General features: G+C 46.6%; 10 protein-coding genes across 10 annotated transcripts; 4 read left to right on the top strand and 6 right to left on the bottom strand.

Annotated features, from left to right (window-relative positions):
• Window positions 1-9: 9 nt before the first annotated feature.
• GL50803_008516 (uncharacterized protein) lies at window positions 10-1224 on the top strand (the record flags this gene model as incomplete). Its single annotated transcript, XM_001708196.1, has 1 exon — window positions 10-1224. The coding sequence occupies one exon, from the start codon at window positions 10-12 to the stop codon at window positions 1222-1224; it is 1215 nt and encodes a 404-aa protein (XP_001708248.1).
• A 382-nt stretch (window positions 1225-1606) lies between these two features.
• On the bottom strand, window positions 1607-2029 carry GL50803_0028549 (Cornichon protein; the record flags this gene model as incomplete). Its single annotated transcript, XM_001708197.1, has 1 exon — window positions 1607-2029. One exon carries the CDS (start codon window positions 2027-2029, stop codon window positions 1607-1609), a length of 423 nt encoding a protein of 140 aa, XP_001708249.1.
• A 112-nt stretch (window positions 2030-2141) lies between these two features.
• GL50803_008518 (DNA-directed RNA polymerase subunit) lies at window positions 2142-2453 on the bottom strand (the record flags this gene model as incomplete). The annotated part of the gene is made up of 1 exon (XM_001708199.1): window positions 2142-2453. The coding sequence occupies one exon, from the start codon at window positions 2451-2453 to the stop codon at window positions 2142-2144; it is 312 nt and encodes a 103-aa protein (XP_001708251.1).
• A 140-nt stretch (window positions 2454-2593) lies between these two features.
• On the top strand, window positions 2594-4312 carry GL50803_0014727 (uncharacterized protein; the record flags this gene model as incomplete). Its single annotated transcript, XM_038045786.1, has 1 exon — window positions 2594-4312. The coding sequence occupies one exon, from the start codon at window positions 2594-2596 to the stop codon at window positions 4310-4312; it is 1719 nt and encodes a 572-aa protein (XP_037901688.1).
• GL50803_008523 (Amino acid transporter family) lies at window positions 4296-6662 on the bottom strand (the record flags this gene model as incomplete). The annotated part of the gene is made up of 1 exon (XM_001708200.1): window positions 4296-6662. The coding sequence occupies one exon, from the start codon at window positions 6660-6662 to the stop codon at window positions 4296-4298; it is 2367 nt and encodes a 788-aa protein (XP_001708252.1).
• Window positions 6663-6778: 116 nt separating this feature from the next.
• Window positions 6779-8068, bottom strand: GL50803_008524 (Transitional endoplasmic reticulum ATPase; the record flags this gene model as incomplete). Its single annotated transcript, XM_001708203.1, has 1 exon — window positions 6779-8068. The coding sequence occupies one exon, from the start codon at window positions 8066-8068 to the stop codon at window positions 6779-6781; it is 1290 nt and encodes a 429-aa protein (XP_001708255.1).
• An 18-nt stretch (window positions 8069-8086) lies between these two features.
• GL50803_008525 (uncharacterized protein) lies at window positions 8087-8647 on the top strand (the record flags this gene model as incomplete). Its single annotated transcript, XM_001708204.1, has 1 exon — window positions 8087-8647. One exon carries the CDS (start codon window positions 8087-8089, stop codon window positions 8645-8647), a length of 561 nt encoding a protein of 186 aa, XP_001708256.1.
• GL50803_0013603 (ATP synthase subunit E family protein) lies at window positions 8558-9181 on the bottom strand (the record flags this gene model as incomplete). The annotated part of the gene is made up of 1 exon (XM_001708205.1): window positions 8558-9181. One exon carries the CDS (start codon window positions 9179-9181, stop codon window positions 8558-8560), a length of 624 nt encoding a protein of 207 aa, XP_001708257.1.
• Window positions 9182-9313: 132 nt separating this feature from the next.
• Window positions 9314-10144, bottom strand: GL50803_004337 (uncharacterized protein; the record flags this gene model as incomplete). The annotated part of the gene is made up of 1 exon (XM_001708207.1): window positions 9314-10144. The coding sequence occupies one exon, from the start codon at window positions 10142-10144 to the stop codon at window positions 9314-9316; it is 831 nt and encodes a 276-aa protein (XP_001708259.1).
• Window positions 10145-10228: 84 nt separating this feature from the next.
• GL50803_0013604 (uncharacterized protein) lies at window positions 10229-13246 on the top strand (the record flags this gene model as incomplete). Its single annotated transcript, XM_038045722.1, has 1 exon — window positions 10229-13246. The coding sequence occupies one exon, from the start codon at window positions 10229-10231 to the stop codon at window positions 13244-13246; it is 3018 nt and encodes a 1005-aa protein (XP_037901687.1).
• Between the last annotated feature and the right edge of the window lie 92 nt (window positions 13247-13338).

Raw genomic sequence — 13338 nt, 5'->3', positions numbered from 1 at the left:
AACTCAGGCATGCATGACTTGGCTTTGCGGCCTGCTAAAGAGTATCCCCGTGTTCCTCGTTACTTGTCTGGGTCTCTCGTGACACTCCTTGTTGGTGTGTCTGCGATTCTGGGGTCTATCATGCTCGGGGCGATAATGTACCTGGTCATAGATGCTAACTTTTGCGGGACAAATGCTAACACCCACTCAGTGTCATTGAGTGCCTCGACAACGCTTGGTACTAATGGGCTCACCTCATTACTCTACCAGACGGAGATCCCAACTTATGACGGCGGCTATGATAGCATCCACTTTTCTGTGCCTGACACAAACGAATTTAACCCAAAGGACACCTTTTCCTTTGCCATGCTCTTGAATTACACTGCCTATCCTAATGCAAATAAGCGGTCATCACTTGTAGCTCTCAACGTCACTGGAAATAGGGCAGATACTACAGGCAACAAGGCGAACAGCATAGGCAATACAGTCTCGCTGCACATCTCCAACCCAACCAGAAAGAGGATCTATGTTACAGAGCCGTGGTTTGATTATGGATACTGGAAAGACAGAACTCAGTATCACTTGATTACTGAAAGCGATATACCACTGTGGTTAGTTGACATGAAAGAAGCGGGACGTGGGCGACAAGGTAGACGAATTTGTACTGCGGACTACGAAGCCGAAATAGCTGTGCTCAGCGAGTTGTTCCGGATAGATCCTCTTATTATACGTGAGTTTGCTGGAGAAAGCATCAGCCTTTCAAATATAATAGCTAGTGGAGAAATCGTACTTGATTTGGCATCACGTGTCCAAAGCAGACATCTCACCATTCAACTGTTGGAGGCAGACATCACAAAGATATATCTAAGCAAGCCACCAAAGGTCGTAAGAGTGACGATACAGGATAGAGCATCGTTCCTTTCAATGGTCATTCCGTTCACAGGAGCACCCTCCCGATCGGTATATAGAACGATCTATAGCTCTTCCGAACTCGTGGCTTATATCCGCCCATCTATTAAATTAGGATTGCAATCTGCTGTAGAAATAGAACTTCTTGTTGATACCTCATTTGTGGACCAACTGTCTTGTCACAAAGAGCTTGATGGGAGCTTGACCTTCATCGTCGCAGAGCCTACTCTCTCAAGAATTATGCTCCTTGTTGCACCGATTGGACAGGGGGCTTGCTCATGTGAGGGCAATACTAGTGGCCAGTGCATGGCAAATCAAGTAACACGGCTCAAGTAACTATACCATTGTGGTTGTTAAAGTAGTACCAGATAGACTTGACTCAAATGGTGCCGATATTCCACCTCCTATCACTTAATTTGTTTGCTATTTACTGAGCATAGACACGCACTTGTTCATAGAAGATAGCACGATGATACAGTTCACTTGATAGTCTAAGTATCCTTGCAGCTTAAAATAATTCGAGAGATGTTCGAGTACTTTAAACTTTTTTAAAAAAGCAATCTACATTCCTTTACATCAGATTGACATCTACCTTAGTATCAGCACTGACCAAAACCGCTGTCTTTTGCGCACCCAGAGTGCCACAACGTAAACCCATTCTACAAAGGCCCAATTTACACGTTTTACATGCTGAAAATCTATCAGCACAAAAACCACATCACGAGGACAGGCAGATACCCAGCTGAACAGCGCCCCGGATGACCAGGTAAACGAACAAACCGCTGTACATGAGCATTTTCACTAGGGAGTACTTTTCATCGAACTTCAACCTGTTCTGCAGGTTGTTGGGTGTAAAGAAGAGGCGATTCTCCTTGTACAGCACTATTGTCGTCCCTATGAAAGGTAAACAGAGTATCGGTAATATCACCTGCCTGTAAAAGATAGAAACCACGAAGAATACAACGGGAGCTGCTATGTCGAACTTTACCAGGAGGTTCACCCGTCTGTTGTGCTGGAAAATGTCTCTAGACTTGTATTTCATGTCATAATGGAGGGAGTTGATTATAGTGGTCACAATGATCATCCCTGTCGTAAGGAGTATCATAATCACGTAAAAGACAAACCTACTCCAGCAGCTCATACGCCTCACCCACGAATTAAGTTTTTTAATTTTTGTCCGCCATCCGTAGACGGGATCCGGCCCAAAGGATTTCGTGATCAGGTGATTACAACAAGTGATTACAACCAAATACCTACGTATTTGTTCTGTACTTGTGACCGCAACTGCAGCATTCAAAGAAAATCGTCTGGCCCTCGTCAGCAGAGCGCATCTGCATGGATGCGTAGTAGGCCTGGCCGTGGTGGCACTTGGGACACGTCTCGTCGATGACAGGCCTATTCTCCGTCATGCGTTCTTGGGCCACATAGTGTGTCTGAAGATGAACCTCAGATGTTACCACGTCCCCTTGCCGCGCTCTCTCATATTTCTTTTGACAAAGCGCACAATAGTCATAGGGGCCCATTGTCTCTAGTATAGTGGCACATTCCTGACAAAACGATGGCATATCGTGGGCTCAGCAAGGCGTACTACTGTGACGTACTTTTCTTCAAGCTTCTGTGCTTTAAATTACAATTTTTAATCACAGCCCTAAGAGATTGCACAGTGCATATTATATAGTGAGAGCTGCGCCGGTGGGATGCACACATGATTGTAGATGTTCCTAAACACTCTCTATTAGACATAATACACCTCATTTATCCCACTCTACAGGAGAACGGCGAGACACTTTCGGATGCTACTTTAGCAGAGCTCACAGAATCCGCCGACCGTCTAGCTCTTCTTCTCCTGGATGACATTACCGTGAAATCAGATGACAAGAAGGCGCTTAGAGAGCACAGATCATCGGTCGGTGGCAACTACTTTAGTACCTCTCCCTACATCCGCCATCTGTTCTTCTCTCTTGCTACTAAAAGCACGTTATATGATAAGAGCACCAAAGCCCACACTGAACTCGGCGCGCTCCTCTATCTCTATGCTCTACTCACTTTTGCCTCCGGCAGAACAAAAGATAATCACGAACGGAAACGTTCCTTTGTTCGGGGGCTAGTACCCTGTGTGCTGAGCTCTCAAATTTCAGGGAGCAACGTCTTTCTAGCATCATTTTGTGAGTTGGCACTCACAGTCAATAGCCACATCGAGCCTTATACCCTTCTTAGAGCACGAGCCTCCATCTCTGCAGTACAGACATCCATGCTTCTTCTGCAAAGCCTGCAAACTAGCGGTATGTTCGCCGCATACATTGCTACGATACCTCCATCCGTGTCCCTCTGCATAGAGCTTCTGTTCTCGTGCTGGAAAAGCATAACAAGTATTCAGGAACGTCGTTCAATGCAGTTAGACCAGTTTGCAACAGCAGAGCTACTTGAGTACACGCTGTCATTCTTGCCCGCACCATCGCCACAAGCTCTCAAACTCTTCTTAGACACATATATAGGTTGGTCCATGCTCAATAGCAGGAGCTCTGTTGATGAGACCCTACTCGTCCACTACCTTTCGTTCTATTCTGAAGCAGCCAAACGCAGCTTCCAGGAGATAGATGACAGCCCTTCGCTATCATGCTTGCTTCAGTTTCTTATACCGACTATCTTAACGGGACACCACTCACTCTCACACGATATTCTTATTATTACGCTGAGAAACTTCACTTCAGCTCTCTCACAGATCACTACTCTTGCCATCTCTTCTCCGATTAACGCTCAGAGGTGTGCTGATTCTGCCAAAGCTGTTATTTGTCGTAGCAACAACATTGCACCAATCTTTGTCAACTCGCTTTTGCTTATAGAGGACGTTGAAAACGCACTTCCACAACTAGTTTATGGAGTAACCCTGCTCCTTCTTTATGCCCTATTGGATTGGGATGACTTGTCTAGGCCAGAGCTTCTGTGTTTAGAGGCCTATAACCTGAGTATGCATACGCATTTACGGATCCGTCCCTTAGGTACTCGTTTCCTGTCAGAGCTGTATCCGCAGATTATACGTTTTTACATCTGGATGTGGCATGTGCGGATTGTTGCAGACGATGTTTACCAACTAATAGATGTTGATCTCCCACAAAACATCGGCTCCAATGTCGTATGCGTGGACGAGCTCAATGCAAGAGAAATTTACACACAATGGTTTGAAAGACTTCCCGTCCTGGATGATCTTCTAACACTGAAGCATTCTGAATGCTCTAGGGACATGGAGCGTGAGGAGCTCGACCTCATAGGAGGGGCACAACTAGGACTTTTGATGCTTCGACGGTCAATCGAGGCGGCTTTGCGGTCAATTACGCCAGCATTTAAATACTACGTGCGTCGGCAGAATCTTCTCACTAAACGAAACGTTGCTTTATTGGGTTGCTTAACTAAAATATCCAATTAAATGTTTCTGTATCCACAAATGTAGAAAGGACAAATCCCGTCAGATTGATAGCTCCTATCAACACTGTTGCACATATGGCAAGTGCTAGACGTGTTCTGGTCATCTTCTTCTTCAACGCATATCTTCTTTCTTCCTCTTTATTGATGCTCTGAATTGTCTCGTGACCACCGGCAACCAGCAGCTCATCATGAACTGTACGTGGGTTGGTATCACCTTGGTCTTTGGTCTCCTGATTACGTATGGCAGCAGCAGCATTTGCATAGGGACCTCTGGGGAGTGTGTTCGGAGGTATCGTATCCTGCAGCAAACAATAGTCCTGTGCTGGGTTGGACTCACTCACACTGTTCCGCCGCTTTCGCATGGTCATGATTGTTCTGAGTGCTTTCGCGGGAGGTCTGCTGCCGTCCTTTGTGCAAGTTCGATCTTCAGTATCAGACAGGAGGTGTTGTTGCTCCTCCTGCATCTTCCTTATCTTGTAGATTGCAATAGCGTGGGATGCTGAGGACTCCATCTCTCCGGTTCTTGTTCCATCATCGATATATTCACATGAAATAACTTCTTGTACCATTTGATGGGCGCTTTCTATTTCCTCTGACCCTGCCTCGGATGCAGGAAGAGAGCAGGCGCGGTTATGCCATATTTCGTGGTGCTTTATTATGTGTCGATCTTGTCGAGTCAAGAGTCTCTCTTGCATGGGGTGTGCGGCCCTGAAAACCTTGGTAAACGCTCTCGCTTGCTTAATTGAGAAGCCGAAAAACGCCAGAAACCCTACACCAACCTGATCAACGGACGTCTCTTCAACTTGAGAGTGTCCATGGTGCCTGTGCGGTTCTCTGGAATAGCGTACACCACTTTCAACGGCAACATCATCCTCCTCCAAAAGTTGCTGGTTCTCATGGTCGTCAACCAACACGCGATTTTGGTGTCTTCTCTTTTTACTTCCCTTAGTGGGCTCGCCCAAAAGCGTGTTCACGCTGGTAGCTTCTAAATATGGCCTTTTATACACCAGGAGAAGGGGTACAAGCCAATAGGTGACTATACCGAATAACGCACTGATTGCATTGAATACTGTGTCTATGTTTGGCACAAAAATAGAGAGTAGAGTTGCCATTGTAACTATCAGCAATCCCAATATGTAAAAAATTATCTTTCCTTTTCTTGTGTCTATAGTCAATCTGAACCAACCTAAAATAACATAACGGATTGGAAACATTTTTAAAACAAATATAATAAATAGGACACATGCATAGAGAAGCTTAATGACTGTCATATAAATCTCTACCGACGGAAACGACAAAAGAACATTAGACTGCAACTTGTCCCCAAAAGAAAACGCTGCAGCAACAGCCATGATCACTTGAAGGATAAGCACCATAAGAGCAGATATGAATAGAGACTTCCTAAAGATTCTTCGTCTCTTGACTGGACTCCCCTTCAGCTCTGCCAACAGGGGAGCAATACTAATCTGGCAGCCAAAGAGAGCTAGGAAGATGCTCACTCTCCTCACTATTTCGAGGAAGGCCTGCCAAGGTATTGTGTGTGCTGGAAAGGCAATCAGTAAGGGATTGGGAAACTTCATCTTGCATCCCTCCGTGGGGCACTCTATTATGGTGCCCAGAGGCGAGATCAGAGATGATATCGTTGCTTTGGATGAGGTGGTCATGTGGCCATGAGGATCTTTTAGCTCCACAATTGCCCCTTCAACCGTGCCCGCATAGGTCACCGTGCCGCGGATCATAAAGACAATAAAGTACACTGCTGTGCTAGCAACAGTGATCATAATGAATAGAGTTGAAAATATCCCGATGCGCGAGAGCTTCGACGCGTCTCTAAGAAACATAAAGGGTACGAGGAGTATGGCAACGATGACCTTGACATAGCGGGCGTCTAGCTGAAACTTTCCATAGCTAAACCCGACGATCGAGGAATGGAAATAATCACCGCATATACTCGTATACACTACCAACACACCAATCATGTGAATGATCATAACGACATCTGTGGTTATCGCCGTATGCTTGTTAGTCACTATTTGCACTATTGCTTTTAGAGAGCGCTCTTGCGTGAAGTAGGCTGCGTCAATTATGGCGTTAAACCCCAGTACGGAATATAGGAAGGCACCTGCTAGCAAAACTGCAGAGATAACCCACCCCAACCTATAAACCGTGTATGGGAACGTGAGGATAGACACTCCTATCATTGTGTTAGATAGGGTCACTGTGGCATCATAAAGTCCCTTTGCGTCAGAAGCAACTTTCTCCGCCTGCTTGGGGCCCTCGGGTCCACTTGGTACCGCCGCATTTTCGTGGGTAGTACATACTAACTTTGATTGATCTTGCTCAGTATCCATTGTGCGCCAACGCCGCAGGGAATTGATAGGTGGAAAGTGGAACTAAGAAACTATTTACCTTTTTATTAAAGATTCAAGTGAGTTGAGACTTAGTAACTTAAGTGAAGGTCAATGTCTTACTTCTGTCTGTCCTTAAGAAGTGAAATAAATGACCTCAAGAAGGCAACAAGTGAAAAGTCATCATCACTGCAGAGAGAGAGGGCAGTGTAAGGGAGCTTTCGTAGTTGCCTTCCAGATAACCCGAAGCTACTCGTAATAATAGTCTTGAACAGAGTCTGTAGGGTTATGTGTTCTAAGCACTGGTGACACCGTTGACAAGGTTTACCGTCCGTGCCGAGAGAGCAGGCATTGCTGGTAACGGTAAAAGGATGTGCAGCAGCATCGACATGAAGTAGGCTAGTAAGGACTTGCTTGTCCAGAAGCTCGCTAATGACGCCTTCCAAGATCAACTGACGAGCAGTGTCGCCAGGAAGCGTCAAATTGATAACAGCGTCACAGCGATCTACAAAAGCTGGATCGAGTGTGTCGATCAAGTTAGTTGTGCAGAGGACATAAACATTACTGAATCGTTTCAACTGGTCAAGCTGCGTGAGCATGGCATTCGCTGCTCGAACCATGTCTGATGGCTCTCCAGCAGATATGGCTCGCTCCCGATTCCCAGCAAGAGATTCTATTTCATCAATTAACAGATATATTTCCTTGTTGTCATTGGCTTCCTCCGCTATGCTGGTAAATAGCCTCGTGATAATCTTGCCAGACTCAGAGAACCACTTGCTGAAGAGGGCGTGTGCATTGACTGTAATAAGTAGCGAAGTATTGGTAATGATAGCACCGGGAGGCGCCAGGTCCACAGAAAGCTCCTGTGCGAGAGCAGTTGCGATAGACGTCTTGCCACATCCCGGGACAGAATGCAAGAGAAGCATTTTGTGCATAGAGACAATGTTCGGATCCACCTTATGGGACGACAGCCGCTTGGAGGCCCTGACTAATTGCCTGAGCTGCGTCTTTACGGTGTCTGGGAGTATGATATTATCCCACGTTGTCTGCAGAAGAACATGCGGCAAATGAAGGGTTGAATAGAGGACAGTGTTAGAGTGTACTACCTCCTCGGGCTCCTCCGTGGAGGGAAGATATACCTTGATATCTTCGGAAGAGATGCCCTTGAACTCCATCTTACCGGCAGAGTTTGCACTACCAAAATCCTCTACTGGCCCGTGTGCTTCAGCACGATTTCTAATCGTCAGGTACCCAAGCGGGCTGTGACACGAAAATCCTGTGCCAAAGCAGCTAATCCTCTTCTGAATTTCAGGAGTCTCCTGCACCATCTGGGCCACCATTGTTTGGAAGGCCAGTATGTTCTCGGGGCTGGCCTCGAAGTCGGCAGAGACGCTTATCTTGATGTCCATTAAAAATCTGGAATCTGCATGAACGTTGTTAGAGCGGATGCGTTCTATCCGGTGGGAAGCACCCTTTGCAGGTCAGCACTTGCTATACAGTGCCAGCGGCTGCAAATGAAGGCCAAACAGGCCGGCACCACGGCCTCCACACCAAACTGTCACAGATTTGAGGAGGCGCAGAATAATCCTCCATCTCTTTCTGCTGGCCCTGCTGCATATGAGGGCTCTCTCTTTGATAATATAGATGATGATCTCCCCCTTGAGCAACAATTTGCCAAGCTACTGAGTATTTCCATGCATAGCGTACATGTTACAAATACATACAAGGCGCTTCTCGGAGCGCCAACCCCAACCAAGAAGTTCGAGATACAGTGTGACGAGTTCTTGCGGCGTCTGGGGATCGCCCCTGAAGCAGAGACAATTGAAAGGTCCGTCCGTCAAGTGGACCAGATAGAGCCATTTACTGAAGAATCCATTGAGAGACCAAGTGATATGCGGTCAGTCTTCCCAGAGACCTACGGATGCGGGGAACAGTGCCTTGAATATCGTGGGCTCCATGCACTTGAGCCCCTGTTCGAGTCTTTCTGACAGGGTGCAGTCTATGCAAACCCTTCCATCCTCAGAACGCAGTATGAAGCCCCCAATGGCAGTGTCTGGAAGAACCTGCTTGTCGAGAACAATCTTGCAGGGTATTTGGTCAGAGATTGCAATGAGCGCTCCAGAGTCACGCGGCAGCAGCTGTATCGATGCGTGAGTCAGATTGCAACATTCCACTGCTTCACTCAGGATGGTTCGCATGGTCCTCGTGTATTCGGCTGTGTTCTTAGTAAACTCCTCAAGCTTTTTTACACACGTGGCCCTGAGGTCCTTGTACTTTTTGTACTGTGCGTCTTGGACACTCAGGCGAGCCTTGCTAATTAAGCGGGAGATTTCCACTTGCCTCTTGTGCTCCTCTGCGAGACGCATCTCCTGGACTTTTGCCACAACCTTAGACGTATCCGTGTTGAGTATTTGGTCATACGACACAGTGGCAGTCTGCTCCGCCACCTTACGGAGTTGGGCGATTGTTCTATCCGTCTCAGCATCGATAAAGTGGACCATATTGCTAATCTTCTGGTTCATTTTAATTTTTGTCCCCTTCGCCTGTTACCCAGCACAGCCTTGCTGAGCGTTTCCCGTGCAAAGATAAATTGGAAAAGCTGATCAGGCAACTGAACCAGCACATACTGCTCCAGTTTACAGAGTTATAGAGGGTTATAGAAAGGCGCTAATGGGCACGGCATATACATCCTTAGACTCTTGTACACTAAGAAGGATACGGCCATTGATAAAGCATACACTGGTCGGGGTGCCAGGAAGCGGAATACACGCGCTAGGGACGCCGTAACAGCTGACAACAAAGAGAAACCCATTCTGAGGCATCGCGTCTGCCTCTGCCTCGCTCACCCGCGTTGCGATGGATTCCGTAACGACGAGCACAGAGTTATCGGGCCCAACACACATATCTATTAACCGAAACGCGCCAAAGAAGCCAGAGGCATAGATGGTTGGATGGAACCCAGGACGTAGTGCCTTAAGACAGTTCTCTCCGTTTATTGCTAAGATGATACAGTCGTGCACCACTGCAAGAGCTACTATTCCCAATTGATCTACATGTCTTTGTACAATCCCCTCTGTACTGAAGGAGAAGAGGCCTGTCTGATCGGCAATGTACACAGTCCCGCCTAGATAGCAGAGAGATACAGGACTGAGGATGCCACTCTCGTTCCCGAGTATGCCAGAGACCTGACCGTTGCGCAGGGAGAGAACGTTATTCCATGCTATATCGGTGATTAAAATGTTGGACTCTGCACCTGTAGCTATTATGTCAGTGGGCTGTCCTCCTGTTGCCACATACGGCTGATAGGCACCGGACTCCAAATTGTGGGCATTTATATGACCATTGAGACCAATGACCAAAACAGAATTGGCATCTGTCAAATGTGGCCTAATCCTGAACACTTGCGTTGATGCTTCGAATATTGGAGCCCATGTGATTGAGGGATGAGTCACTGGGTCTTGTGTGAATGGATTGACCAGAAGCATAAAGAGTTGCTCGGCGTAAAAATTTAGCTGTTTTTGTGTTTTGCGTTTTGAGTAAAAGGACGTTGCAAGCCCTCTACCTGGGTGATGTTTAACCCTTTTTTGCGCATGGATCGGCGGCAATTAGCAGCCAAGCTATACAATGATCCATCCTTAGTCTTTTCTGGTGACTCCAAACGAGCAGCAAAACGCAGGCAGGAGATGTCTGTGGCAATCGCACGTAATGGTGCTAAGAAATTTTCCAGTTCACCCACAAATCTCAATCGTGAGGCCCTTTATGTTTTAGACAACTACCCCATTTTGCGTAACCAATTCAAAGGCACTAACCCTTGTCCCCTCTCGGCAGACACAAACTACTTTGCACCATCTTATCTCCCAAAGAACTTCAAGGCCCCTCAATCTCCACAATTTCACCTTACCCTTCCAAGATCTGACAGACCGCATTCAGCAGCAATCTGTAGCACTGATGATTATTCTTTAGTTGAGGGGCCGCAGAATCGGTTTGTGTCATGGAAGAGGTTATCTGCAAAGCCCCGGACATCAGTGCAGAGTGCCGCGATACCGCAGACAACATCATCAGCATTAACAAACCACGAGTTTCAAGCAGTGTGCTCCAATACTTCGAATACGGCTCTGGATACTACGTCTATTGTGGCATCACAGGGTGGCCATGAGGTAGATCCACGTTGGCCAGGTAAAAGCTCTAAATCTTTTACAGACTCTCAAACAGTCCAAAGCCTCCATCCAGAACCGAGCAAAGCCGCGGAAATAGAAATTCAGATTGCAGAAAGGTTTAACACACTGCGGCACGAGATTACCTCTTACATAAAGGGTACGGAAAGTGTGTATCCCCGCTCACCACTAGAAGTCAATACTCTAAATGAAATGCTTGCAGAGTTAGAGTCTAAGCAGCAAATTTATAATGAGTTTGTCAAGAGCAAGTACAGGGATAACCCCGTTGTTCTCTGTCAGTGTCTTTCTAGTGGTATTGACAGCCTTCCTCAGAGCTCCAAGCCGTCAACCCCTTCCGTACGGATTACATCTGGTAGTGGAGATTATTCTGTAGAGAGAAACATTATGCTAACACACCTGAACCATAATGACACGAATGCTAGCCCTGGCTCCGCCCTTTCTCTCATCGTGAGGACACAAAGAGCAATCCAGTCTAAGCTTAGTGCCATGAAAACATCGCATACCCAGCCAGATATGTCGTCTTCTCTGCACGATTCCCTAGGTATTAAGACTATTCATCCTTGGGTTCGGGGGCACTCTTCCTCTCGTATTTCAACAACCCTGCACTTGGGAGATTGTCACATAGAAGAATCTGAGATAGGCATCGCTCCCCTCAATACAGACAGGCAAATGTCAAACTCTCAAGTTGATGACTGTGCCGATACCCAGGCCTTCCGTGAATTCACTCTCAGCACGTCCACTAGCATGGCCTTGCATTCAGCTAATGAACACGAGCATATGTCTAAGGAGAGCTGCGACTATGACAGCCCGGCAGTCGCCCTTATCGTTATGAAGGAGCTAGAGAATCTATCGAATAAAAGCCTGGTTGACCATCAATTAGATGATACTGTAATAGCACACAACACAACTTGTAGACCTGTCAACCACAACTTACTACATCAGCCGGGTCATGAAGAGGAAGCTATGTTTCTGAATTATTACTCGCACCTAGACAGGCTTCGAGGAGCTGGTTCTCCCAAAGGGACTGCTGTACCAACAAATTCACACATGCAACAAGATACCAGAGACCTATCTTCTCCAGATATAGCTGGAATTCATACAAGTAGATCTGTTCAGTATGTCCCCATTAGCACTTTGAAGACACCTGGCCATGGAGTCAAGCCGCAGATTGTTAACTTGGAAAGTACAGTTGGTTACTTGGAGAGAAATAAAGCCAAGCATAGCACAGCCATTGGCATCATGCAGCCAAGACGATATCGGACCTATCGTCCTGTTCAAGACTATACTGAAAAGCAAACAGGTCCTCCAACGGATCTTCTTCGAGCCCCTATCTCATCTCCGCGTAGAGTTACCCTAGAGCTAAATCTGAATTCACCGGAGTCCCCATTGAAGTTCGGCTTTCTCTCTACACTAAAGGCGAAGACAGCAGAGGCAACTCGACGAACAAGCGAAGCCGTTGTGAACACGATTCGGCACATAAATACAGGTACAGGAGAGCTTACAGAAATTAGCAACACAGAACAACACACTGAAGACAGTAACAGTCCCTTAAGGCTCGCTCAGGTGCTCCATGACACTGGTCCAACAAGCTCCATCAACAAGGCTCTTCTAAATGAAATACAACGCTACATCACAAGCGATATCTCAGCTATGTATGCGAAGTTTATAGGAACACTCCAGGAAGAGCTGGCCAAGAAGTTGGGGTCGGTTGAAAGAGACCTCCAAAATCGGGTTAAGACAGCTACCAATCAACGTAGAGCAGAATACGAGAATGTGCGGCTCACTATAACCGAAAATAAGAACGAAATAATGGAACGGATATCGTACTTACAAGCGTCTATAAAGGCAACTCTCGCTGCTCACAAATCCGGGGCAAAGAATGTAGAGAAGAAGGTCCAACTATCCTTAGCACGAGCAGGAATCCATGAGCGTATTCCACAGATTGGCCAGACAATTATCGAGAAGCTCAAGGACATCTATTGCGTGTTATCAAGATGCCTCGGAAATTGGGTGGCCATGGGATACGAGCAGTGTACCGCAGTTACGTGTCAGGGAGCCGCAGGAAATGGTATCAGATACATACTTTTTCCTTGTGGTGACAGCGTATGCGATAGTTGTCACTCAGTCAATCCAACTACTTGCCCTATCTGCTTGAAAAGGTATGAGCTTTCTGTAAAAGCAGATGATTCACACTGCTTCAACGGACCGTCATCCATGCTTCCGACTCATATGATTGCTAATAGTTGCTCACACCTCAGAGACCTCCTGTTGTGTATAATGAAATTAGAAGACGTGGAAGTTCTCGGGTACGATGATGCTGAGAAGAAGTTTCTAGCAAAGGATAGTACGGCATCCTGGCAGGCATACTCTCGTAGGCTTGACGTGAAGGGATTGAACAAGCGTCGTGCTTGAGCAGAGTCTGAGGATAAACGTACCCTACCTCACAATTCATGTAAGGACTGCTCCTGTGAGACATTGTTGGTCAAGCTATTTCAATGGTAGTT

This window comes from Giardia intestinalis, chromosome 2 (genome assembly GCF_000002435.2).
Source record: "Giardia intestinalis strain WB C6 chromosome 2, whole genome shotgun sequence".
In the NCBI taxonomy this organism is placed as follows: Eukaryota; Fornicata; order Diplomonadida; family Hexamitidae; genus Giardia; species Giardia duodenalis.
This window is presented reverse-complemented; position numbering and strand designations above follow the sequence as displayed.